General features: G+C 37.5%; 1 protein-coding gene and 1 non-coding gene across 3 annotated transcripts in view; one reads left to right on the top strand and one right to left on the bottom strand.

Moving 5' to 3' along the window:
* DNAAF9 (dynein axonemal assembly factor 9) overlaps positions 1-26,422 on the bottom strand; it is a 72,249-nt gene that overhangs the window by 11,692 nt on the left and 34,135 nt on the right. For both annotated transcript variants that reach the window (XM_068679537.1, XM_068679538.1), the window contains exons 17-29: positions 26,038-26,149; positions 24,895-24,965; positions 24,090-24,140; positions 23,161-23,248; positions 19,346-19,449; positions 16,068-16,214; positions 12,501-12,589; positions 12,176-12,274; positions 11,792-11,909; positions 10,387-10,475; positions 8,919-9,077; positions 6,432-6,557; positions 4,532-4,569 (exon numbers count right to left, since the gene is read on the bottom strand). In XM_068679537.1, the coding sequence (XP_068535638.1) occupies positions 4,532-4,569; positions 6,432-6,557; positions 8,919-9,077; positions 10,387-10,475; positions 11,792-11,909; positions 12,176-12,274; positions 12,501-12,589; positions 16,068-16,214; positions 19,346-19,449; positions 23,161-23,248; positions 24,090-24,140; positions 24,895-24,965; positions 26,038-26,149 (1,291 nt within the window). The remainder of the gene's footprint in view (positions 1-4,531; positions 4,570-6,431; positions 6,558-8,918; positions 9,078-10,386; positions 10,476-11,791; positions 11,910-12,175; positions 12,275-12,500; positions 12,590-16,067; positions 16,215-19,345; positions 19,450-23,160; positions 23,249-24,089; positions 24,141-24,894; positions 24,966-26,037; positions 26,150-26,422) is intronic.
* TRNAL-CAG (transfer RNA leucine (anticodon CAG)) lies at positions 20,016-20,098 on the top strand. The gene has a single exon. It is a non-coding gene; the product is annotated as a tRNA-Leu (tRNA).

Genomic DNA, 26,422 nt, shown 5'->3' with positions numbered 1-26,422 from the left:
CCAGGTCAAGATATTTTTCTCTTTTATTAGACAGATGGTGTAACAGAAGTAATTTAGAATCAATTAATCAAAAGAATCAACTAATCAAAGGAATTAAATTATGCTAGAAGAAGTTTGAGAAGGGACAGTTTAATAAAAATTTACTGAATTTTCCAAGAGGCTTAAATACTAATGTGTAAGAAGATAGGTTAAACATCTTGTTTAAAAAATACTTAAAAAAAAAATCAGTGTTTTGTACACTGACAGTTGTTACTTTCAAAATACAAGACAAGGGTTGGGTTTCAAAATTAAAGCAAAAAATAAAGGCAAGCCCTGAAATGGTTTTCAGATGGCAAATCTGAATCCACATATATATTTGTCTTGAGCAGTAGTGCAGCAACCATAACACTTGTCAAGCCTTGGGCACTGGAGAAGATCTTTAAGGTAAAATTGCCAGGTGAGGTATTGGATTATCATCCAGTTAATTTGAGCATTAGCGGATCTCCACTTCCCAATTGTATCAAGGTGGTTACAGCCCAGTTCCTCAGCCAGAAGTGCTGCTTTTTCAGGTCTCCCTAGGGTATCAGTGCTGTCCAGAATGCAGCAGCAATGCTGTTTCTTTGCTCGAGGTGTGCAGCTTGTTTCAGATCCTGCATCTACAGGTACGGTGCAAGACAACAGTAAACTCTTGGCTATCCATGAGCAACTGAGCCAGGACAGTCCACCCCATCCCCACCACTACTTAAAGAGGAAAATATAATGAACTTCACAGCATCATCTGCTGCCTGAAGTTATTCCTGAGCTTTACAGAAGTATTTAGAGTACACTAATCCCAGCAGAGGCTTTCTTATATTAAATGGATGTATCTATGCCAAGTGTTCTGGGTTCCTTTATACCATATACTCCCACTCTGTTACTGGCATCACTGACCCTTTCAAGAGAGGATTTTAATAACCTGTGCAAATTCCCATCGCTATTTTGTTTCTTAATCCCCCACAGAAGTTTCCAGTCCAGTTTCAGAAACACCTATATTTATGCAATATGCAGTTGTTCTCTCCCCCCACCTCCTCTTTCAGGAGGAACAAGCATGCTTAGGAATTTAAAAGTTGCATGAGTTCTTGAAATTATTATGTAGATCATACAATTAAGATGGAAAAGTCTGAATAAGCTAATCAACAACCACCACACTGCGGGTATGCTAAATGTAGTGTGTGTTTTTTTTCTATTAATATCCCCAAACTTAGTATTGATTTAAAAGTCAAGTTTAATCAAAACCGTTGTTATAATTTCTGCAAAGCTAGCACAGAACAATAAATAGGCTGTATAATACAAATGCTGCGTAGAATACATTAGTTAGAATTGCTGTGCCTTGGAGAGAACAGGTAATTGTCAAGGGCTAAGCTGGCAGAGCCTGAAGTTGAGAAGAAAAAGACTCAAGGAATAAGATCCCGAGCAAATCAGAAACTAAAGCATCTTGTCTCATCCTCCTCGCCCATGCTGTTTCTCCATCACTCCCTGCTTCCTTTGCGCTTGTCTAAGGGGAACAGCTTTCAGGCACTAGCTGTCATTCTCGCTGTAAACTCCCACGCAACCTTGCAAGAAACAAAAGCCTGTGGAACCTGCAGGCTTCGGCTCGGCACACACCTATGCAAAAGTTTTGTAGGTGCCAGCATCCCACAGAAATTGGCCCCGTGTTAGCTGGCTGCAGTCCACAGAACTGAATTGACAGACAGGTGGTGTAATCCAGACGAAAAATAGCTGTTTGAGAGCTGGAAGATGCCCACACAGCTTTAGTAACTAATAATTTGGACTTTTCTGTTTGAATTGTCACTGCTATCTCTGTACCTGGTGCTTTTTTAAGATGACCTAGTTTCGTTGAATTCTCTATCTGTGCACCCTCTAAAGAAAAATCTTTGCAGCCTGGGGAATAGCATGTTGGAGAGAAACAACAAAGCAGCAGGAACAGATTAAAACCATACAAAAATAACACGTCCCTTTCACTTACCAGTATACAATGGGTATATTTAACAACAGTGATGTCTTCAACTGTAAGACAACTTCATATATACCACGAGATGTCAACGTGCCCCTAGACTAGCGAGGTGTCATCTCAGAGCTTCTGTGCAAGAGGCACATTTGCAAGTAGACAAAAGTAAACTACAGTGCACAGATGGTAGCAGTATCTTTTGGAAAAGTTTGAACAAGCAAGCAAGGGAGAGAAAAAAGAACTGCTAATGCTGCTGACAAATGACTCTGCTCAAGGCTTTATCAGTTCTCTGGGATTCTCATCCATTTTTGCTAGTCTTATGGCTTTCCAAGCAGAGCGTGTCACTCACATAAAGTGATATCACATTGAGAACATGCATAGGTACCCTGTCAGAACTGAAAAGACCCAGAAAACTGCACAAAAAGCTAACCTCACTTCCAAAATTTCTGCAAGATAATTAGGAGGATGAGGTAGAAGGTAGATACCCGAAGCTCTTATTAATCCTTAAGCACCTGTACCCATGGACTTCTTGACTTCGCACTTACACAACGCCCAGTACAAAATGTTGGCCCACAGACACTGCAGTAACACAATATTGGGGTGCACAAGAACAAAAAAGGGACAAATCTCCCTCAAAGTGAATGTCTCATTAAATATTGCTACTGCTTCAGTTCTTCAACAGGCAGAAGTGGATTCCCTGGGCTGTATAAAGCTGCATTTTTCATTCCCTCCGGCTTTTCCCACCTGCTCTGCAGTGGCAGGCACATAGGATGGTTGGTGCTAAACTGCCCCAAAGCATTTGGGTTTCTACATCCTATAAAAGCCTTCATTTTTTTGGACAAGGTGGTGGTGGGGAATAAAAAGGCTTTGTACATTACAAGACAGTTTACGTTTCTTCCACTATGCATGTGATACACTTGCCTGGAAAGTTTAGAAGTGTACCACCTCTCAGTTCAAAGTGTAGTTTTGCTCCTAAAACTTTTAAACAACTTTTAAAACAGCCTCTATTCACGTGAACCCATTTGCTTTACATGAACAGACCTCTGGGCTATCTGATGTCACAGTCTGTATCTGGGAACTAGATTACAAAACCTTGCAACATGCAGAAATAATTTGCTGCCAGAACATTCTTCTAACCCCCAACGTTTTTAGTTCCTTCAGCTTTTGGACCATAGGAAGAGCAGCTATCCTTGTCCTGTGCATTTTCTAGTTACTCTTCAAACCATGACAAGTTCTTACCCTGTCATGTCTGCATGCATACACTTTTAAAATTGCTATAAAAGCAAAAGGCATTAAACTATTGGTATTTTGGTACCTTCTTAACATTCTCCTGCTCCTTTCAAAGAGGAATTTGGCTTTAATCATGCCAGTTATCTACTGGTCAGTTCACCATTTTTTTCCAAATGGGAACAAATACTGATTTATATAATAGCACCTACAAACTTTCCAGCCTGTTTATGACTTAAATTTCAGGGGTTTAATTCTTTTGGGCTCTCTTCATACACAAATAATATAATTCAGGCAGCAAAACAGAGCACTAGACTCTAAATAGCCATAAGAAGAAAGTGCAGCATTCTACTTTGACAACAGCACTTAACAAAACAAATAAAAATTTACAGTCCTGCAGTTCACTTGAGAAGACACAAGTGTAAGATCAAAAAGTTATGTCACAGTAACTGCGGTCTGACAGTGGCACAAAGAAATCCCCACCATCATTGGCCTAACCAACTTTAGGTTGAGTTCACAGTCTTCCTAAAATAAGGATTATCTGACTGGAGATATATGTTCTTACACACACACACACACCAACCACATTTACTGTTTATTATATCATGAAACAGCTGGACAACTGTTGAAAACTATAAAGGTGCTACCGCTGAATGATTTTGCTACTGAAACTTAAATTACTTATTTAATGGTAGGTCAGGAAAGATGGTAACCCACCAACACTAACAGCTGCTCTACTCTGACAAGGAAGACAATGCAGTAAATGATTCATTTCAGAGTGAGGACATAAAACTGAATACACAGCTCAGAACCAGCAGACAAGCATTCACAAAAGAGCTGTCACATGAAACGTGCAAGGATCCACCAATGCTGCAGAAGAATTGGATATGGGAAACAAGCTAACTAGCTCGTCTTTTCCTTTCTAAAAGTAAGAGAAATGGAAGGAGATCTCCATTTACTCATATTTCCCCAAAGAAAGGATGGGAGGGATGAGGAAACATAGTTCTCCTATCAAATGCAATCCATTTGGCAACTTGATTAGCGACACAGCACAAGTTAGAGCAGCTTAATTAAACAGCTTAATTCCTGGCTGTCTGAATCCCATCCTCCAGGTGATGACAGCCAGAATGCATCAAGCTAAAGATTCTTACATTTTCTCCATGCACCCATGTTTTTTAATTATATAGGGACAGAGAAATTGTCTGTTCTGCACGGGTGAGTCTTACCTCCAAAAGTTTATCATGACCTTTGACTATACGCATTTACAGTCTAGTTATTTGGCCACATGGCTCAGCTACTTGTTCTGTATAGCATACAGTCAAGAAAAATGACACGTACCTTGTGAGCACTGGTCCAAAAACTTGGGAAAAAGAAGCCTAGAAGAGAAGAAAAAAGTTTATATATTAATAATTGGTATTATTTATACAGGTCCCTTCAATTAAAATGTTTCCATTCATTTAGACACCGACAGCCAGAGTCTTGCTTTCCAACCCATTTTCACGTAAATGGAACATCTCTAGAGGTTATGATTTTGAAGAGTTCTTCCCCAAAATTTAGTTTTCTAGGGTTTCTATTCCTTCTGAATTCTTTATGGAAAGACACTATGTACATAATGCTTTCTGAACACATCACTTTGCATGTCCTATTGTGTCAGAAAAGCAACAATCATTTTTTATGAGCTTTATCAGACACACATAAAAAGCTCCATACAAAAGACAAAATCTTATCTGTTCGCATTCAGCTACCTATCCCTTGTCCTGCCCTGCTGTTCAGTACTAGGAAGAGCTTCACCCTAGCACATGAAAAAGCTAGATCTCCACAGCAATAAACTTTCTGGGATGGGAAAAGGTTTTGCTTTTCTTGACTGAAAATGTTGCAAGACAAACATCAAAATCACTCAACACTCAGTGAAACTGCCAAAGTTTCCCAACTGAAAGATTTGTCATTGGCTGTACACGGCTACTTTGTAAGCTCTTATCAGAAGAAACTTCAAAGTGAGACAGAAATAATCTACAGCATCAGCTAAGCCTCTTCCTTCAATTGCTACTGCAATTCAGTAGACAAACAATGTTAGGCAAAGGATTGCAGGCTACTGCTGCTATAAATACTACTCAGCGCCATGACCAGTTACACACGAAGTTTGGGAAAAAAATATGCACCTACGGGAGGAATTTGTCTTTACTATAGTTATGGAAAGAAGTTTAAACAGCACTCCAGCATCAATTCACCAATATTTTCTGTCGTCTGTTTTATTTATTTACAATCTTGGCTACAGAGACCAAAAGCAGCGGCAAGGGAACATCTACTATTGACTAGTACAAAACACAAGTTATTGGTTCATGTTCCAAAAACAGCCAGTACGTTTAAGGAATCTTTTTATAAAATGATTGGGCAGTTCACCTCTGAACTCTGTGCATCAGAGTTTTTAAACAAAAATAGCGGTAACACTAAGAACTGAAGATTTGAACTGCTTTGACTTATTTTTATCAAATCAGCAGCAAGGCACAGTTGCAAAATATATGGATTACAGTTTACTGATAGTCTATGAAATTCAATGAGTTCTATTCCACGTTTGTTGAAGTGTGGAACACAAATGTATACTAGGAAACAGCAACTACACCACACTACTTCATAATGTTAGTGTTATAAATACTAACTTATGTTATTGACTTGGCTTTGCTATCATTTCCTCCCCAACCTACCTCTGCAGTAACCCAGGATATCAGATTTTAATACTTGCAATGCTTTTGCTTCCGTGCTTTGTCTTTGATTTGGGACAGCTTCCCGTAAATTCCATACTTTAAATATGGAAACTCTTTGTTTAACACCACAAAGTGTTGATATAATCAATAATCCAAATCGAGATGCACGTCCCAATACTCAGCCACATTTAACAAGTCGTAAAGAATGACTGGAGAAACCTCCAACAGGCCAACTGTCCAGTTTTCACAAAACACCTATCCAGAGTATACATAATTTTAGTAAGCTAATGCTTCATTCTTCTACAAAATAAGCTTTACTAATATTATATGTAACTAATTATATACCCATTGGAAACCAAGTTTCATTATAAATCAAACACTTAAAAACTTCATCCAAGACTGACTACCTAGCAATTTTGTGAGATTTAAGACAGTTCAATGGCATTTAGCTACCGCATAACCCAAGTTATCATAAAAGTGATCTCAAATATATACATAATCTATTTTCAGACTACTAAAAATATTTTCAAGTATACCTATGTTCTATATAGCAACTCAGTGGCTCTACACAAGTGTTAACTGCTCCAATGATGAAAGAAGACTTCACATCTGGGTCAGGATGAGTTTGTAGAGCTTGTACTACATCAATCACATCAGTGTATCTGTAAGAAAACAAAATGAAAGAAGGCTTCAGAGAAACAGTAACACCTTTCAACATGTAGTAAGAAAAAGATCAGTTACTTGCAAGGTTAATGTTCTAAAAAAGCCTGCACAGATAGTTATAAAGCATTTCAAAACTTTGCAATTGAAACGATTAAGCAAACCGAGTAAAGTGAGTAACACTAGAAATACACTAATGCCAGCTTCAGAAAAAAAACCTATACAAACTTCACACTGAACAACTTTAAACTTGACTTTCTGGAGGCCCAAAATTGTTTAGTGGAAATAGATGCACCCTATGCTTTCTGTAGAACATTTTAGCTTTGTCTGACTCAAGTGAAAAAGAAATATTAAAAAATAACATGCGCTTTTATCAGCATTCCCAATTTAAGTGTGCTATTATAATTAACATGTTCATTTTTGAATCATTACTCTTGACATTGCTGTATTGTACTTCTGTAGGATAGCAAAATTTACGTGAACTGGAGCTTATTTCTCGCTAAGTGACAATCTCTCTCAAAACTGTATTGAGAATTATCACATTAATCGATTATAACATAAGAATTATACTTGTTAAAGTTGTCTAAACACCACTCAACTGCTCAGAAAAGAATGGAAAAGCTATAATTAACTATTCTTAAAGCTAGTGCTGCTACCAGAGTGTCAGTTATTTTGCACATCACTGGACACTATAGCTACTGACTTCATGAAAAGTATCTCACTCAAGTGGAAAAAAAAAAACAACTGTTTATCAGTGAGAGAAGAGACTATAATGAAGAAAATGCCATGTACACGTCCTTTGCAAAACAGATGAATGGTTGGTAGCCTGAAAACTAAAACAGTCAGGTTAGAGTAGTACTTTGCTCAAACTAGTTGTGGTACCTGCTAACATCTCATACAGAAACAGAGTGGGCAAATATGCCTCAGTCTTCACCTTCATTTGAAGAACACAACTGGCATTTATCAAAAATGTTTTAATCCGTCGTACTTAAATATTTCCTGTCGTGTCAAGTGAATGGCATGTTCTAGACAGCTTGCTTTAAGTTTAGGGAGCCATTCTTCTGAAGCACAAACACTGAGGGCATACCATGAGGATGCTGTGCAAAAAACTGCACAAAAATGTATGTTAAATCACATGCATGCAACAGTCTTCACATCTTTTATCAAGCAGAACTTTGAAAATTCATGTTGTTTTTTTGTAGCTAAAACTTTCAAAGAATTAAAGCAAGGACTACCGGAAATGCAGAGAAAGAAAAACACACCAAGATGCTAAACACGTGGGGAAAAACCTCAAAGATCGACTCTTACGCTTACTGTAGAATGCTCATTCTGTTTAGCTTAGGCTTTTAAGTTTCTATTTGGAGAAAAAAACATTGCAAACTGAATGGGCCATTTACTTCTGAAAACCATAATTTTATTAATTAGTGACTGCCTAGCATTTGCTGATCTTTCAGAAGTTTAAAGGCTGTAAGAACTTCAGAGATATAGCTACAGTCTATGCCATACCATATCACACTTCCATTCTATTCTGAAGCTCCAGAAATTAAAAGTCAAAGTATCCTCAGTCATCTAATACCTTAAACACAATAGATCTTCCTCTAAAAAAAAACCAAAAAAAACAGGAAGGTGTTCCACCCCCAGTTTCCATTAAATAATTTCAATATTTTTCCAACCTTTCAAGGAAGATTATACATGAAAGGTAAAATATGAATCATCATAGAATTACAGGACAGCTTAGGTTGGAAGGGGCCAATGAAGTTAGCTAAGCCTATTCTGCAGTGATTTGTGTATTTATTGTATATTTTATTGCTTTGTTTGATGCAAAATGTAGGTCTGTTGTGAAAAAGTGGCAGTAATTCGTGTACCATCAGGGTCAACAACATGCAAGCTTACCACTGAAGAGCAAGTCTGCAGGAGATAGGAGAATATGAAAATGAAGAAGATACTCATGAACATGAACCAGGCTTTGAAGGACAATTACCTCTCTATCTAGGATGTCTGGGCAAGTTTGTATAGAGGGAAAACAGCTGTTCCAATAAAATTCTATAGACAGTAGTCTACGTTACAGTTGGAAAAGGCAAAGAAACTGATTGTGATTTTGGCCTCTCAAAAGCAACCTCCTAAACTGAGGAGGCAGACCAAATTCCTTAGACACTTTTTTTTTTAAGAGTAGCAAGCAATAAAATTAATAGGTAGCAGGAAAGTTGAGTTTAGTACGTACATAAAATAGAATTAACAGAGAATCACACTTTAGCACAGAAACTTCACTGCTTCAGAGTGACAAGAAGTTTAAAAACGCCTTGGAAACACGAGGAACAAAAAAGCCCCTATTCCATTCAACAGTTCAAAGTTGTAACATTTACCCTTGCAAGACCACTAAGAGCCGCTTGTTCTTTCTAGCGTAAGTGGACTGACGGACACTGTGGTTTTGCTGAGCCTCCAGGACACTGGAGAGATAACGCTGGAAGTGTGCTGCACTGAAACATTCAGGACTATCCATAGTCTGCCGATAAACTATCCACCTACAACAGAACACAAGGAAAAAAGTTAGAATTATGTAATAGAACACTATTTACTTCTTGTTTTGAACCACCGACCAAACCCAACAATGACAAGCCCCAAGACTCCACATTTCTCATACCACGTGGGAGAGAGAAATTTACTTGGCTTTCTATCATTTCAGCATAAGCACATTCCTCAGACTACTGCCAAAAGGGCTTGTGGTTTTTTGTTGCCTTTTTTTTTTTTTTTTTTTAATAAAACAATGTTCAACAGCTTCTTCAAAGCAGCACATCATATGAGTAATTCTGATCTTTGTTGGTGATGCAGTAAACAAAACTCAGATTCATATAATTTAAGACTGGGCATGAAACTATTTCACTGCAAAAATAAAACTAATGATGACATGTGTGGGAAAACGTAATGTTCTGTAATACTACATCTCATTCAAAAACCACCTTACATTTGCCCTTTAGAGAGCCACTAAGATATTCCAAATCAACTTGCCAATATCAAGACATCAAGTTAAAAAATAATACAACAAAACAGTCCAGAACCTTACTAAGATTAAACTGTAAGGTGTTTGGCTGTAAGATTTGAAAGACTAAGAATTTTGATTTTCTCAGAACAAAGAGCTGTATCAACACACACAATGGTAAATTCCTACAGTGGATTTATCTTATTGCCATTCAGTACGTTTCCTGAATATATCTCCTGCAACTGTAGAATAGAAACTAGATCAGATTTTAAAATATTGTAGTAAGGACCATTAGTACAGTGTTTTCCCCAAGAAGAAAAATGTATTTTAGACTCACTACCACACAAGTTAATAAATGGAAGCTGTTCAACTGTTTCCTTCAAGTTTTGACAAGACCTTTCCCATGCTTAATCAAAGATTCACTTGGCCCTTCTAAAATTATTCTCAACTGTCTGTAGCATGAGTGGTAGTTCCAGACTTGTCATGGCTCTGTAATGATACCTCTGGTATTTTTAATATAGAATATCAAGAAGAAATCTTATTATTTTTTTCTTCTCTGAATGTCTAGTATCTAAGATCAAATATGCCTGGCATAACAAAGTTAACTGAAATACCTGAAATAATAGAACTGTGCTCATTTAATGCCCCATGGGAAACAGACCCTATGCTGTGCTACGTAGGACTATTTAAAGTGCCTCATAATATTTACTGAATCTATTCTTATAATACATCTGATTACAAATCAGGATCCTTTTTTTAAAGTATATCTGGTTTTTTATTTCCTTCATGTTGAGTAGTTCTTTGACTGTATGTAAGACCACTGCTTTGGACTGTAAAACCAGAACTACACGAACCTTCCGTGCTCCTTGTTAAAAGTTACAAGAAAAGCACATAGATCACTGCTGCGACATCCTGGAAGACCCGTTATAATGGTGATAACAACCTAAAACACAAGAAACAGAAGGGGACAACTTAAAAAACTAGAAGAAATGAGTTAGCACTGCACACAAGGTTTAGCACTGCACATGAGGCTCTCTATCTCCATAAAACCTTAAGTCTAAACAGTTTCTGATACTGAGCCCAGTGTGTTATATCCAAAATTTATTGCAGATTTAAGCAACGGTGCATGCAGCTTTGAGCAGGGTTGGGAAGAGGCTGCACAGTAACAGCTCCAACACGCCAATAGCTTTTCTGCACAAAGCACCCCTGTTGCCATTATGTTTATTTTCTGTGGCACTGAAAGAGAAAGAGAAATTATGTCACATTGGTAACCACCCCACACACTGTGTATCATCCTATCGCTAAGGGACAATTTACCTCTTCCAGTTTCTACCTGGAGTATAGCTGAAGATAGCCATCTGCAGGTTATTTGTATCCTATCCTCAAAATCACTTTTGGATGTTAACAGACAATGTGTAGGAATAGTAATACAGATAGAGAAGTAACTCAAAAAAAAAATCAAAGTTTGCATGTTTTATAGAAATTTTTATAACATTATAGAATTTTTTTTTTTTAAAGACATTTAAATGAATCTTAAAATCAGATTTAAAAACACTAAGGGTTTACTAATTAATACTTAGGTGTCAGTAAGGTCTCTGAAATAGATCCTAGGAAATAAGACTGCCACCATATTGCAACATTTGAAGAGAAAGACCATATTTCTGCTGCTTTGGTTTTCTTGCTTATAGCAGCCTTCAAATGCTGGAAGCTTCCAAGGAAATTATTTCTCTGAAAATGCTATTTAAAGCACCCCTTAAGTTTGATGATTGTTGTTGCCCCTATAAAGAACAGAGTGTTCTACAGATAATATCAGCAAATGTTAAATATCATGTGCTACCTCCATGCTATTTAAAGGTCTTATGTTGCAGGGAACAATTCGGTTAAATTATTCAGCAATTCATAAAAACAAACTACTGCTTCAGGGCTAAACTGTCTGGACGTTAGAGAAAACTGCTCAGTTGTGAAGATCTACTGTTCGTTTTCCGTCCCTGTTTCACCAGACTGAAGGTCCACTGGCACTTCCAAAAGATTGTTTAAACACAAAATTAAATAACGTAAACAGGAAAACAAGACAGAGCAATTTATTCTAAGAAACAGACTTGAAACATGTTCAGTATGAACTGGAGCAGGAGGCATAGCTAAACACACACCATGCTGCGTGTCAGTATTGCATTACCTGCAATGGAACCAGTAACAGCCAGAATATTTGGTAAACACTCCGTGCTAGGGATAGGAAGTATTGTTGCACTGCTTTCTTACCTTATCACTTTCTGCTGTGCTATCAGGAATGATTTCTGACTGTTGCAGTAAAACAGGAAGATGTGCTCTCATTATTGGCTCGCGACTGACGCTGCTGACAGTAAAATGCTGCACAAACCTTTCAAAAAATAAAAGATGTGTTTTTAAAAGTAAAAGACCAGAAGACTTCATTCATATAAATAGCTGGGAAATTACTAAAATAAAATTGTTTAAAAGGTCAAACAGAGGCTTCCTAGCAAGGAAATAATTCATCTCAGAGTAAAAATACTTAGTGTGAACACACTTATTTAATAAGCAATTTTTAGATGATGATTACATACAACAAAATATTTTTGTACCATTTCTGTCAAACCTAATCCCTTGGAAATAAAAATAATTTCTCACCTCTCTAGTTCTGGGAGGGCAGCGGATATTTTCAGTTCACTGCATCTTTCCCCAGAAGGAAAAGACAAATAATTAAATAGCTTCTGAACACTGGAATGTCTGAAAAGAAGCAAAAAAAATCAATTTGTTAGTTGAAACAAAAAGCCTAGAAGTTTTCCTTCTTTAAGCCAGATGTCTACATAGCCAGCACAAAAAAGAAAAAGGGAGCGTTGCACTAAGAACACTGCAATTCCTTTTCAAATCATTATCAAAAAATGAGTCTCAGCATTTTTCTAATGGTAGCACACAGTTAACATGGAATTGCAATTAAGCAGCATGAACTTACAGTCTCTTTTGTGCCACTGACAGGAATTCTTCTTGGACAACTCTTAAACATAATCCTGAGTTTCTCTGGTTTTGCCACGAAGAGAAAACCTGGAACAAACCAGACCTGCTCATAAATGTCATTATTTTGCAAAATTTGTTTTTTGAATTTAAGAATGACTTTTATTCACTTAAACATACATTTATCTTAGCCAGTCATTAAAGTAATACTTCACAATACTAGTTTTGCTGAAAATATTCAAAATGTGGAAGAATTCTCCACAGAGAATTCTTCACAGAGCAGTTCCTGCTCTACAACTCCTCTAAGTATTGTTGTAGTTTTTATTAGGTAATATTGCAACAATCACATTTTTAGAAATTTAAGAAAAATTCTGGTTCTATGCAAGAGAAAAAGGAGGCATTCGCTTCTCTGGGGAACAACATTTGGCTCACATCCTGCTGCTCTAGCCAAGTCCCATTAATATGAATGGCATTCTGAACCTAGAAATCAGATTCAGATGAATCACAGTCATTTCAGTGTTCAGTATTTCCCTTCTTTTAGTAAGTTAAGGGAACAGCCATTGTCATTTTTCACAATTATTTTCTGCAAGACAAAACAACCGAGGAGGGACAAGACTGCTTTCCATTAACAAATCGGCATCCTAAATGCAAGGGTACTGAGATAAAAAAACATCAAAATAAAATAAACTTTTGATATTAACAAAGACAGCATTGCTCATGTAGAATGAACCATACAAACAAACAAATAACCACTTCAAAACTAAGGAAAATGCCTACAAGGGATGGAAAGGACTGGTAAACAGAAAAAAACATTACTTAGAAGTCAAAGTGCTAGGGATAAAGCAAAAACGTAGGTCAGACTGAGACAGAACTTGAAAAGGAAATCAGCAAAACTGGGAAGTGTCCTTTTTGTATGACTTCAAGGAAAAAAAAAGAAAAAAGATGTTCTCTGTATGTCCCAAAACCCAATCAAAGCCACCTCAACTTTCAATTACAGTGGAGATACGAAAGGCACTGCCCTGTCTTTGCAAGATCTTCAAACCAGATTCTATTCCTGTGTGCTCGAGATCTTGCAATCAACATTGCAGTTACAAAGAATTTGATATGCTCAGATCTGGAGGGATGGGTAATTGCCACTTCCTATTTCAAGGAGGCTTGAAATAATTAAGTCATAGTTCCAGTGAGTCTGCTAAGAGAGGTATCGTGGCATATGACTGGAGAAGACTAAAACCACTCTCTGTATTTATTTCAGTCAATCTTTGCAGCTACAGGTCTGTAAAGCAACTGCTAAGTCTACACAACTTCAGCGTTATGCTGAGTTTTAGATAAAGTTTTGGAGGAAAACAATAAATACCTGTAGTTACCAACAAAATAAGACACCTGATTGGAATGGCTTACACAGCAAGGAACACTTGGTCTTATGGCTAGTCTTCGTTTATGTGATAATAGCTCCTAGACAAAGGACATGGTTCTTCTGCTTGAACATGAGCAAAGCAACTGGTATGGTGCCAGCCAGATGAGAAACTGCAACTCAGCTGCTTAGTGAATGCTCCAAAACATCATCCATAAGGGATTTTGCAAGAACTGAAGGGAATTGACAGCATTGTGTGGAAACTGAGTTGGGAGACAGTTGCATAGCACTATGTCTTACAAGGAAATCTAACAAAAAAGAATGGAAGAAAGAGAAAAATATGAAGAAGGTAAGTAAAAAGGTAAGAAGGAACACAAACACTTCTGGAATAAGATGGAAAGTCAGTGGGTATCAGAAGGGAAGGACCTGAAGGTGTTTCTCAAAAAAAACCCAAAAAAAAACCAACACCAAGATCTTTTAATTCAAGGCAGCAGGGCAAAGCAAAGACAAATAAAGGATAACTAAACTTTTTCTGAAGATAATTGTTACTGCATCTATACAAGAAACAAATACCCTCATATACAATACTGTACACAGTATTGGATATCTGTAGCCAAAAACAAAAGAACTATTACAATGATCAGAGGAAAAGAGCACATTTTATAATAATAGAATAAAAGGATCTGTTTTTTGTTTATCAGACTAAATACGCCAGAAAGGATAGGTCTGAAATCTCTGAACAGCTCAAGCATTTCCATCGGGAAAACAAAATACAAGCAGGTATAAAAGTAGACCTAATAAAATAGGCTAGAAATTCAAGAGCAAAATAATCACAGCTGCTCAAAATAGTTGAACAGTGGGAGGACTCTAAACACTTACGATAGAAGGAGAAATTGTATGGAATCATTAATGCTACCAGTGGGGACTGTACTCACTGAGCTAGGTGGTCTTTTCCAGTCCTGGGCTACTATCACATACTAAAACCCTTGCAAAGTCCTAAAATCTCCAGGCTCATTTCCTCAAAAGTGCTATTGTTATAAAGTTTCGCTTATTAAAAGCCTCTGCATTACAACACACGAAGCCAATCTACTCAGAGAATAATACAATGCCATATGGGATACTTAAAGACTGAAACAAAACTTCCCTAAGGATCACGATCCAAATGTGTCTAACCACAAAAAAAACACAATGGAACCTCTGCCACTGCATACAATTGCTGCAGCCAATTATACACCAGTACTACGTTTAAAATGCAACTACTAGAAAACAAGCTTTTAGAGCAATCGCTGACTTCAGAATACAAAATGAAAGCACATGGTGACCATTAAACGTAACAAGCAACACAATCACTACAAATACACATATGACAAAGTTTCTCACACATGCAAGTTCCTAAGATCAGAAGCAATCATGCTCCTGGGAAGGACTACACAGAACTGCTATCTGTCACATACAAAAAAAAAAAAACAACAACAACAACACAAGTTTCTAGAGGGAAAAGAGCCTCTGGAGGTCTCCAGACCAATCTTCTGCTCCTAGCAGGACTACTGCTGGCAGTACAGATCAGATCTGCAAAATGGATTTGTCCAGCCAAGTTTTCAAAATCTTCAAAAGTGGAGACTAAGTTTCTGGGTGGCCTGCTCCAGTGCTGAACCAACCAACCTCTTGCTGAGAACTATCCTCCTAACATCCATCTGAACCTCCAAGGTTGCAGTCTATAGTTACTGCCCCTTGTTATATGCCATTAATGAAAGAAGTTTGTTGCAACAGTCCTTCCTACAGTCATAAACTGCTACACCTTGTTTCTGTATTAAAGATAAGTAACCTCAAAATCACATCTGCCTCCTCCTTCCATACTTTTCATCAATACGATCTAACTTCATAGGGGTTTTCAACGTTCTTCTAACCTGTTGCTCCTTCAGCACTAATTGCTTCTTCTCCTTTCCAAACCATGCTGGTGCACTGAGATACAGGAAAAGGTTTTGCTTGTGCAGAATGAGGCAAGGAAGACCTCATACTTCAAACTTTTCAGAACCTACTTATCAGATGACAAGCTTCAGCAGCTGATCTAACAGAAGAAGGTATATTTATTTATTTTTTTTAACACAAATATAATTAGTTTACACAGACATTAACATTTACCCTTGCCTCTCATCTGAAACACAAAGAGTAAGAGTTTGGGGTGGGCTAAAAAATTGCTATCTTTATTTACTTTACCTGTGAATAAAAAGCTTTATAAATCTTCGTTTTGGGGAAAAGTGCAATCATCAAAAAGTTGTCTTGGGTATGGAATTCAATTGGTAGATGAGCAAGCAAGGAGCTTTTGAAGTCTATAAAGAGAGCAGCAACAATACTGGTTGAATCCTAGAAAAAGGAAGAAACAGGACAATTTATAAAAAACAGTTATTGAAAGTAAGAAACAGGTTTAATGTATTATGACTGTAACAGTTCTTTTCTGATCTATACTACTTAGCATGGCACGCATAATGATATGAGCATTCATAAGCTTGCATATCACTGGAATGGAGCAGAAGAATCACCTGCTATACTTCTCAGTTTCTATTTAGCAGCTATCAGCAATATCGTACGCTTTAAAGAAAACACCTGAGATTGTTCACAGGATTTGGATCCTTAAAAAACAAAAGACATATAAAAAAAATTTGAATTTTAATACCTATTCCTGTAGCCCCATCTTTTCCCTCCACCACCAGCCTCTCTTCTACTAACTGCTAACGCATCACAACAGAGCCACCTTTATTTATACCTTTACATTTCCTGACACAGGTTCCTTAGAAGAACAAATGAGTCAGTAAAAGGATCAGAAGGATGGTGTGGTGCTACTGCAAACTTTTTTATACCACTCTCTTCAGGTTCTGACCTGAAAGGGTCCTCACTGCCAACAGGTACATCTGTCAAGCCTGCAATTGGAAGTGTGGGTTGCCTGCATCTTACAAGTGTCCCATTTCTCTCAGTTTCTTCAGTGAGCACAAACTCCACTGAACCTGTTGCTTCTTCACCAACAGAAAGCTGAAGCCTCTCTTCATACCGAAGTATTGGACACAGAGTACAACCCAACAGTGTGAAACATCTTTGGAAAGTAGGGATTCTGTTACTCAGTGTACAAGTTCGAATTTGAGTAACATCCATCTCCTTGGACATGAAGAAAGATCCCTACTTCCTGATTTTGGAGGAAAGCTCCAACTGGGGAACATTTACATAAGAATCAGAATCAATTAAGAAACATTTGCAAATGAAATCTCTACCCTTTGCTGACTCAGGGATTAATTATAAAAGTAATCTTCTCCTTAAGTCACTGAGGTTACTGAAGAACAAAAATGTTTTAAGAGAACAACTTCTCTTAAGAGAAAATGACTGTTAGCTCATGGCCCACAGACCCCAGGTCCTGCGGGATAACTGGAAGATTTAATGAAGACTGAAGTATGAAAACTCATACTTGCTGCAATCTGCACGTGAGAAGCACAACAGAATGAGTTCCTCCTCCTGGAAAATGTTTAGTGTGCTACGAATTGAAAAAGGCTGAAAATAAACATCAATATTCCTCACAGACTTAAGGTTAAAAGAATTATATTCCAAGTTTTACAAGATGTTAATTCTGTTATGAAATCTAAATATCACTTAATATTTGTTCAGTTAATGATAAATGACTAAAATGAATATTGGATTCAGATACTTTCAAGCTTCAATCCTTAGTCTTAAATTTAAGACCCTATAACCAAGCACTCAGCATCTAATCTTTACACAATAAAGACGCTTCGGTAAAATTTCAGCTACGAAAGAGAAAGAAATAAGCCTGGGTGTAGAGACTGGGTGGCAACTACTCTCTTTGGTTAGCTGGAACTAAGCTAGAATGAAGACCAGTACTGCCTTACACCCTGGTGATTTATGTTTGGTTGTACCCAGATTGGGATAGGATGGTTATTGCTTTAAGATGTTCGTGGCACAATTTTATGAGCAATTTATCCTTTCCTCTATGCGCTGGATGCCTGTGAGCCCCGAGGACTTCAGGAGGTTAGATGGCAGTTAAGCACCTCGATTCTCAGAAGAGAGAAGCTTACAGCATGTGTTGGAAGCAGAAATACATTTTCAAGTCAAAAAGAGAAGCATCAAGCAGGCATCATGAGACAGCTGCTAAGAAACCGTACTCTGCATCACTTAAAGTCTCTATTTTTCATTTTAATCCTAGCATTATCATTTACTTTCCATCAATATTGTTGCTGCACTAACTTTCAGCAAAAGCATAACAATTAGCCTTCTTCTCCTGTCACTTAACGTTTAAACTCTCCACCCTTGTATTATGCCTAGTCAGTTAAACAATAAAATGCTCTCTGTCAAGGTTTAGCTTTACACAAAAATCTGGCGTCGGTTCAAGAATGATAGCCAGGTCCCATAAATAGCTGGTTTTACGAAAGTGAGTGTCTTGAATCAAACAATAGAAGGAAGGTCAGCGTTAAAATAGCTTCTTAAACTACCACTGGGCAATTAATATGATATAAAAGAAAAGGCAGCTAAGGTAAGATTCTCCTCAGTCATCTCAATTGAATAGCACTTTTATTGTATTTTACTGTTTTCCTCCATTATATGATGAAATTACAGCTACACAATGCTTTCTGGAGGTCACTAAGCAAATGTGTAATGCTGTACCTGAACAAAATAGAAACTAAAGGAAAGAACTTTTTTTGCATGTGCGCTTAGGAAACAATAACCAAAATAATGTCTTTTCCATCCTGAAAAAGTGATAGTTAACCCAGTGTGCCTGCCTCAAAGAGGAAAAAGAAGAAAAAAAGCTGAGGTGCCATCATCATCCTGGCTCAATTCCCACTGAGCCAGAAAACTGAACTATTAGCACGGCAACTTCACAAAGCTGAGTGAAGAGATGCTAAGCTGATCATAGTCATATACTTTTGTGATTCCTAACACTGGCTTTTACTGAAATTATTTGGAATATGTTACAAGCAGCATGCCTCTCCATCTCATCTCTCAGCCTGGAAAAGGCGAACCAGTCACTCCCTTCACCCTGTCAGTTACACGGTGCTCTACGACAGGAGACAGACACTGCTCGTGACCTCCCCGGAGATAAGAAGTACACTGCCACGAACGTTTGGCTAAAGGTTAAATATATTTTGAACAGAACGCAGCATTTTGCTGCCTAATACTCTGTAGGACTTCACAATGCCTTGAACTTTTCTCTACCTATCACTTAAGACCGCTAGACATTTTATGAAAGCTTTGTTCTGCAATTCTTCTAATAAAAAGCAGTTTTACAGATTATTAAGAACATTATATCCTTGGAGTTTATCTAATCAATAATTTGTTTAGCTAAGCAAACATCTACTGGTTTTATATTGCATCAGGTATTAGTTTTACACACCCTTATAAAAATGCAACTGAAATTAAACACTTTACATTAGTCGCATACAAGTAATTCTAAAATTTGATTAAAAGTTTGTGGTAGTAGGAACAAACAAAACACTCACCCCATCGTAGAGAGAAAGAGACTTCATATGGTCCTTTGAAATGGAAATGCTGCCATGGTGGGGGTCAGAAAAGAGGATACCATCTGAGAAGAAGTACAATTTGCCTAGAACGTGAAAGAAAAAAGTCACTGAGGTGCGTACCAATATTTAAACATCATATGATGGTTGAATGCCACTTTCTCAGGAAGAATCTATGCTCTTGCAGAATTTTGTCATACTTAACACGGAACACATTTGAGTGAAGATTTGCAATAGCTTCTAGGCAGCATTCAGAGCGCAGTTATCTGCTCTTCACCGGATCTCGCTATCAAGGGCAGGAATCATGACTGTGATTACATTTCCTTTCATCTTAGCCCTCCCTGAAGCCCACTTACCATAAAAATACTCTGTGCTTCATTTTTTAGGGTTGGGGGGCAGGGGAAAAAGTGGTGAGACTTCCAGCAGAGAGCCAACATATTAATACAAACCACGCAGACAGTAAAAAAAAAAAAAAAAAAAATCACAGATAAGAGTTTGCCTTCACTCCCTCATCAAGAGGGAGTTGAAAACAGACAAGCCCTTTATCAGCAGAGGTTCCTGTCCTTGCACAGGCACAGAACCACCCCTTTACACAGATGCCCTACATGCTGCCATAAATCCTTGCTCACTGCTTCCCCAGCACAGCAGCACCGTCAGGATGGCCGAGCGGTCTAAGGCGCTGCGTTCAGGTCGCAGTCTCCCCTGGAGGCGTGGGTTCGAATCCCACTTCTGACAACTTGCTCTTTTCTTCAGCAGCCGCCCCGGTGTGGGTCTGGGCGCCCTGCACTGGGATTTCTCAGAGGCAACTGTTTCTGGACTATCAATTTCCCTGGAAGCTCCTGACTTATAGCTGAGAGAGACAAAGTTCATTTTATCTCCTTTTTTTCTCGACACTTTGGCTCTTAGCAAATGTGATGATCAGGGGAAGCAGCTGGAAAAACGAGAAGCAGCAAGGCTCACTGGTATAACAAAAAGAGTATTCCAAAGTTCTACAGATTGACATTAAATTAGCAAATTTCATATTAATTTCATATTAATATTTAATATTAATTTAATATTAGCAAAAAGCTAATACCTGACAGTCCTAAGAAAGCCATAAACAGAAGACTGAAGTAGGGACTCTGCTACCAGTGCTAGACCAAGCATTAAAAGCAGGATCACATCCCATCCAGGCAAGTGTGTGAGACAGGAAAAGGGAAAGGGAAAATAAAGCAGCTTTACTCAGAGCTGAGCTTTAAGAAAAAGCAAGGGTCAGCAGCAGAACAGCTACAAGATCCAGCTAAACATGACTGTACACCCAGCTCAATCAAATAATGCTTTGAAGAAATAATAAAGAATGAAGGCAAAGAACTACAACGTTTTCCTCTTGAAATGGCAACTCATTAAGATCTTCAAACTTCAAAGTCCTAATACTGAAAAGAAGCTTGATAAGATTCACAGTATCTAGGTAAATGATTTCAACAGTTAGCTGAAAAAAGGCTGTTAGCTACAAATGCCATAGTTGTAGGGGGAAGCTTCCAGCAAACACTAAACCTGTGCTGCAAAATCAACTGCTATTATAACACACAGGCACTACTGTTGTAAGCAAAGCAATAGCAAATTTGAGGTCCAAATTCAAAGTAAAACGGAGACAACCTAGGAGTCAACAAATCCTCCAAGTAACTAGAAAGCTTCACACAATAAAACAGGTGTGGAAGTTTAACAGAATACGTGGACAAGAACTTCATTGCTGACACAGGGCTTACAGAATTCAAAACACACAACACAGGTGGTATTCTGTTGGCTGAGGAAGAAATATGGCCAACTATAACATTAGGAATACGTTTGTCAAATTTCACAGAGCATCCCACTGACAAATCCTGAGAGATGGGGGAAAAAAGCAGGAAAACTGGAGATGTTAATTCTTCTGTAACAGGAAAAGATTCCGAAAAGAATAGTAATTAGTCCAAACCAAGATTGCCCCCTCCAACATTAAAGTCAGTGAATTACATCAAGAACAATTTGATACACCGTTTGTATATTTTTCACAAGTCATTAATTACAACAGAGACTATTTAATTGGTACGAGTGATTGACTCAGTGAAGTTCACCCCATAAAATTCCAGAGAACATTAGACACGTTAGCATACCAAGGAAAAGGTTTAACAGCTCAACTTCTTTGCCATGAACTTTAGTCATGGATGCAAAGCTCATTACAGCAAGACAAATGACAGAGAGGAGGAGTGCCTGTGTGACAGCATCTTTTTCACCTCGCCTTGCCAGACTAGATGGCTGAAGCCCCAGTAGAGCCCAAATTGGAGCACAGCAAAGCATCTTGCAGCACACATGAAAGGGAACAAGATCAAGTTCGTTTTCACTTGACACCTGAGAAAATATCTCACTCGTTGAAGTGTTACATAATGGCCCTTATACCACCTACTTATAACTCTCCATCCCGAGAGTTATGGAAACATTTAACTTAGCAAATCTACCAAAAAAGGGGAAAAAACACACTGCTCCACTGAGGCAGAGACTGCCACTTTTCACAACACTGAAGGAACCACTCTTCTTCTCCCTGATTATTTACCGAGTGAGCCTGCACCCGCAGCACTGTGTTGCAAAACAACAAAATAGCTAAACATGTTGTTCTGCATTAATTTTTCCTTTAAAATCTTCTAAATTAGAGTGAAAGAAAATTCCAGTACGTGAAACTTGCTGTTTTATTGCTTTGCACATCATTATTTGTCTTCAGTACTCTTTGTGTAACTACAAAAGAAAAAAGCTAAGTATTTTCCCATAAAGATTAACAGTTTATAATAAGTATTTGAACAACAGCTGCTGCTGCACATCAATACTGGGACAAGAGTACCTACCCTGGATAAAGGAATAGAGAAGCAATATGCCTTAAGAAAGGTTTTGATTTAGCAAAATATTCATTCATCTTTGAGTTTTCACACGGCAAAGCAAGTCACATTAATGCAATGCTGCAGTGTGAAGGAAAATCCTGCCAACAGTCCTCCTAAATTGTATTAAGGAGCACAAATGTCCCAGTAACATAACTAAAGGTCTTCAATGAAAATGCACCAAGACAAGAGGAGTGGTCTATCCATTGCTTGTCATTTTGTGTCAGAAAACAGTAACTTCACCAAATCTGAAAAATACTGAGAATGACCATCTTTCTGTTATGCAGGGAGCTTCTGTGCTAATAAAGTTCCTCAGGGAAAATGACAACAGAAAAAAAAGCTGGAACAGCATGTCAGCTCCAGGAAGAGGCTTTGGTAGAAGCAAAGAACACAAGGCTTTAAGTAAATTTAGAAACAAATCACAACACAGAGGCAACGTGTCACGCTGCTCAAAAGGTACTTACGTATTGGCCTTTACTTCCTATGCAGGGAGCCCACAGTCTCATGTCACTACTTTAACGCCCAGTCTTTCTAACCTCATGTTCACACAGGTACAGAAAAATCCAAACCCACATACCACATCACCCATTAAGGGGAGAAAAACCCAGTTTGTGCACTCTTTTGTGCTTTAACTATGGGAGAACTCTCCCAGGCTCACAAACATTAATTCTCAATCACGCGACGGGAGCTGCATGTGTGTCAAAATCAAGCCTATAGCTCTGATACAAATTCTTCCTCTACACCTACGAGTTCCAAGCAGAAGTTGGGGATAAAGAAGGGAAACGTGGCGTTTAACAAGAGATTTACAGATGCAAGTAGAAAGAAAGCACCTTAAAATGATGGTACAGATCCGTGAATCCCAGAAACTATGCAGAAACTGGACCAACTGTATAAACAATTGAAAACACATCTCACCTTCTGCAGGCATGGCCTGTGGATTGCTAGAGTAAATATATGCTCCATCACCTCCAGTAAGTAAAGTGCCCAGAAAAGATTTGTCTTCCTAAACAGGATAAAAAACAAAAGTATCACAGACCACATCAAAGACTGTAGTCTAGACAAGAACATTTTCATCAGAAGAGGTTTTACTGCAAGAATAAAGAAATTAAGAAGTTCTGACAGATGCTGTTTAAAAGAATTTAAACTGCATGGATACGGAAGAACTAGTGAAAGACACTGTTATGTCAGGAAACCAATTTTTAGAAGCATCCCCCTCCGCCCCCCGGCTGGTTTTGCCAGCAGCTATTAAATTACAAGTTATTGTCACAGCCACAAGGCACAGCTTTTTGTTTTTAGATTGTCAATCGACTGAATTCAAAGTATACTACAGGAAAATGAAACTATTTGTAATGAAGATTCCTGGGAACCGCAAGCTAAGCCACAAATGTGAAACTCATGTGGTTTAAGACGTTCTCAGATCCCAAATTCTTTTCTTTTTCATACTGCTTGAAGTGTTTTCCTGTAGACATTTAGCATGCTAATTAAGTTAAAAGAAAGTTGCATGTAAAGTGGCATTGAGGTTTGTTGGTTTTTTTTTTTAAGCTCATGTGCTCCATGGGTAATGCTTAGGGAGACTTCCATGGAAACTAAGCCTTATTAGAACTTTTTGCTCTTGGGTTTTGCCATTCTTGGAATGAAAGAAAACCTCAAACTTTTACATACAATGCATTTCTTTTTTTTAGGTCCAAGTTTAAAAAAGACAAGATAGAACAGATAAGACTTTCACAGAAGAGGAAAAAATGCTAAAAGCCAATTTTACTAGCAGCTAAGATTTTGGGGATATTGGTTCTTGAAAAAAAAAAAAAAAGTAACCTTTATAATTTAACTAAAAAGTTTAATTTTACCTTTAATATTAGCTGTGCCTTTTCAGACAGTTTCACATCGCTATCTTCAACCTGTAGGCAAAAAAATGTTTCCCTTTGTACTGTTAGTAGATAAAGCAAGTTAATTCAACAAGAAATCTTTAAAGAAGGTTCAAGAACCTTATGGACCACAGAAAGGTAAAAATCCTGACCAGACTGCTTCAAAGATAGCTTTGTGCTTTTCAATACTGTGCTACCATGGGACAGAAATAATTCTTTGAAATATATTCAAGGAGATACTCCCCATTAAATTGTTTTTGTAGACTAAAACTGTATTGTATTAGACACAAAGGAGTGTAACTTTAAAAAAAAACACTATTATTAAAGTACTTCAGAAGCATGGACTGCCAACTGGCATAATGTTGTCCTTCTTCTAAACATTCATTGAAATTATAACTCAGTTTACTACCTTAGAGGTCTGGAAACAGACCTCTGTTGGGGTAGACACTGAAGTGACCCCACAATAAACAGAATTTTCAGATGTTATAGTGTATACTTCCTAGAAATAAAAACAATAAAAACCAAATGTGACTTCAAACAGTTAAAAATTGAAATGATGGCGAAAAGAAAATGATTTAAAACTTGTCATGAATGGAACCATCAGCCTGTTTCTTTTTATTTTTTATACACTCCTTGTCCAAATTTTTAAAAAATTACAGTATTACAGAATTCTGTTTTAATGACTGGATTCTGTACTTTTTCTTCATAAATCCATACATTTATGACACGTTTCCAGTTGTGAAACTGCATTCATAGAATAAAATCGAACAAATTTTTGTGTACTAACCAACCAAGATGCGTATCTTGGGATAGCTGCAGTCAATATTATGTGGCTGGTTTCTGAATTAATACTGCCATCTGCAGGGAAGTAAATGGAAAGCAAAGAAGTATAATACCATCCATGTACTTCAGATCATTTAATGTTACTTTAATGACTGGAAATTTCTCTAGGAAATATGAAAAGATTGCTCATTATTTTAAGGACTCATTATTTTTTAAGTGAAGCTCTCCCAGCAGACTAGCTTCTAGTCTCCCTGTGTTGTAATGTACCCAGAACTGATAAACAACAAAGAAGCCCTGCTTTTATTTTGTTCTCAGTATGCCTCTTGCATCAAATTATCGTAGCTTCTTGGCTATTTCTTGCTTCTTTCTGGCTCACAGTACAGCCTAAGCTAACAATTTTCCCTTTCTTCCAATTCTTGTCTGCAACTTGCCCCAAATGGTAGCCCAAAACTTCTAGTTTAAGGAGGGACTACAAAGTTTTAATATAAATAATACTAGCAGCTGAATGTGTGATTGGCTTCTTCCTTTGCTCTCTTCCTCACCAAAAGTGTTCCAACTCCCATGGTTAAAAATCTTGCAGTCTGTCTGCATACAAGAATTCATAAATATTGTCCAGACAACCCTAACAACTACACTTCCTTGCCACATGTAAACAATCTGAAAAACTATTCACTTGTTTCAAGATATTACTCAATATTCTGTATTTTAAATAAAAGCCTGTTCTAAAAACAAGCTTTCTATAAGTTGTATCATTTTAGTTTTATTTCACCTCTTCCAAATACATGAAACAAGTGTTACAAAGTGATATAAGAGAGCTACAATATAAAATATTCACCAAGACCAAAGAAAATTTGGGTAGGTTGCTAGTATACTAGAGTTCTTGACACCTCAGCACAATCTTAGGGACAAGGCAGCCATAAAACCTGAAGCCCTTTCAGTTAGCTTACAAAAACTGTCTTGACACTTACGATATTCTTTACTACAGGCAAAAACATGTAGATCACTACAGGCTAAAACATGTAGATATTTAACAAGAAGGCTTGAAAATATTAACTGCAATAACAACAACCATCAGAAATCCATTTGCTATTCAAGCACAAAAAAGTTCAGAGAATGGTAAGTTGGCACTAGAATTCAAAATAGTTACCTTTTTCTTTTACATATATCTGTGATGTTAGGAAGGACTCTGAAAAGACAACAGATCCCAAGCATCCTCTTCCTGTGAGCAAGTCTGGAATGTCAAATACCATCATAGACGCCTACAACGATCAGACAGTTGGACAGGAAAGGGAGAGAATGCAGAATTTGAAATATTTCAAGTGAAGCAACAAACAGCACGTTTTAAACTTCCTAAAACACAATGCTTTTACACTGAATCGGAAAGCCTGAAACCTTAACAGCATTTTAAGGTTTTACTCCAAATTCCACTGACTTCACATTAAAACTCAATCTTATCTCACTTTCAGTGTCTGAAATAATCACTGCCGTTACATTTCTAATCACATAGATAAAATGCTCAGCATGCCCCATAA

Source organism: Anas acuta, chromosome 4 (assembly GCF_963932015.1).
Source record: "Anas acuta chromosome 4, bAnaAcu1.1, whole genome shotgun sequence".
Classification (NCBI taxonomy): domain Eukaryota; kingdom Metazoa; phylum Chordata; class Aves; order Anseriformes; family Anatidae; genus Anas; species Anas acuta.
This window is presented reverse-complemented; position numbering and strand designations above follow the sequence as displayed.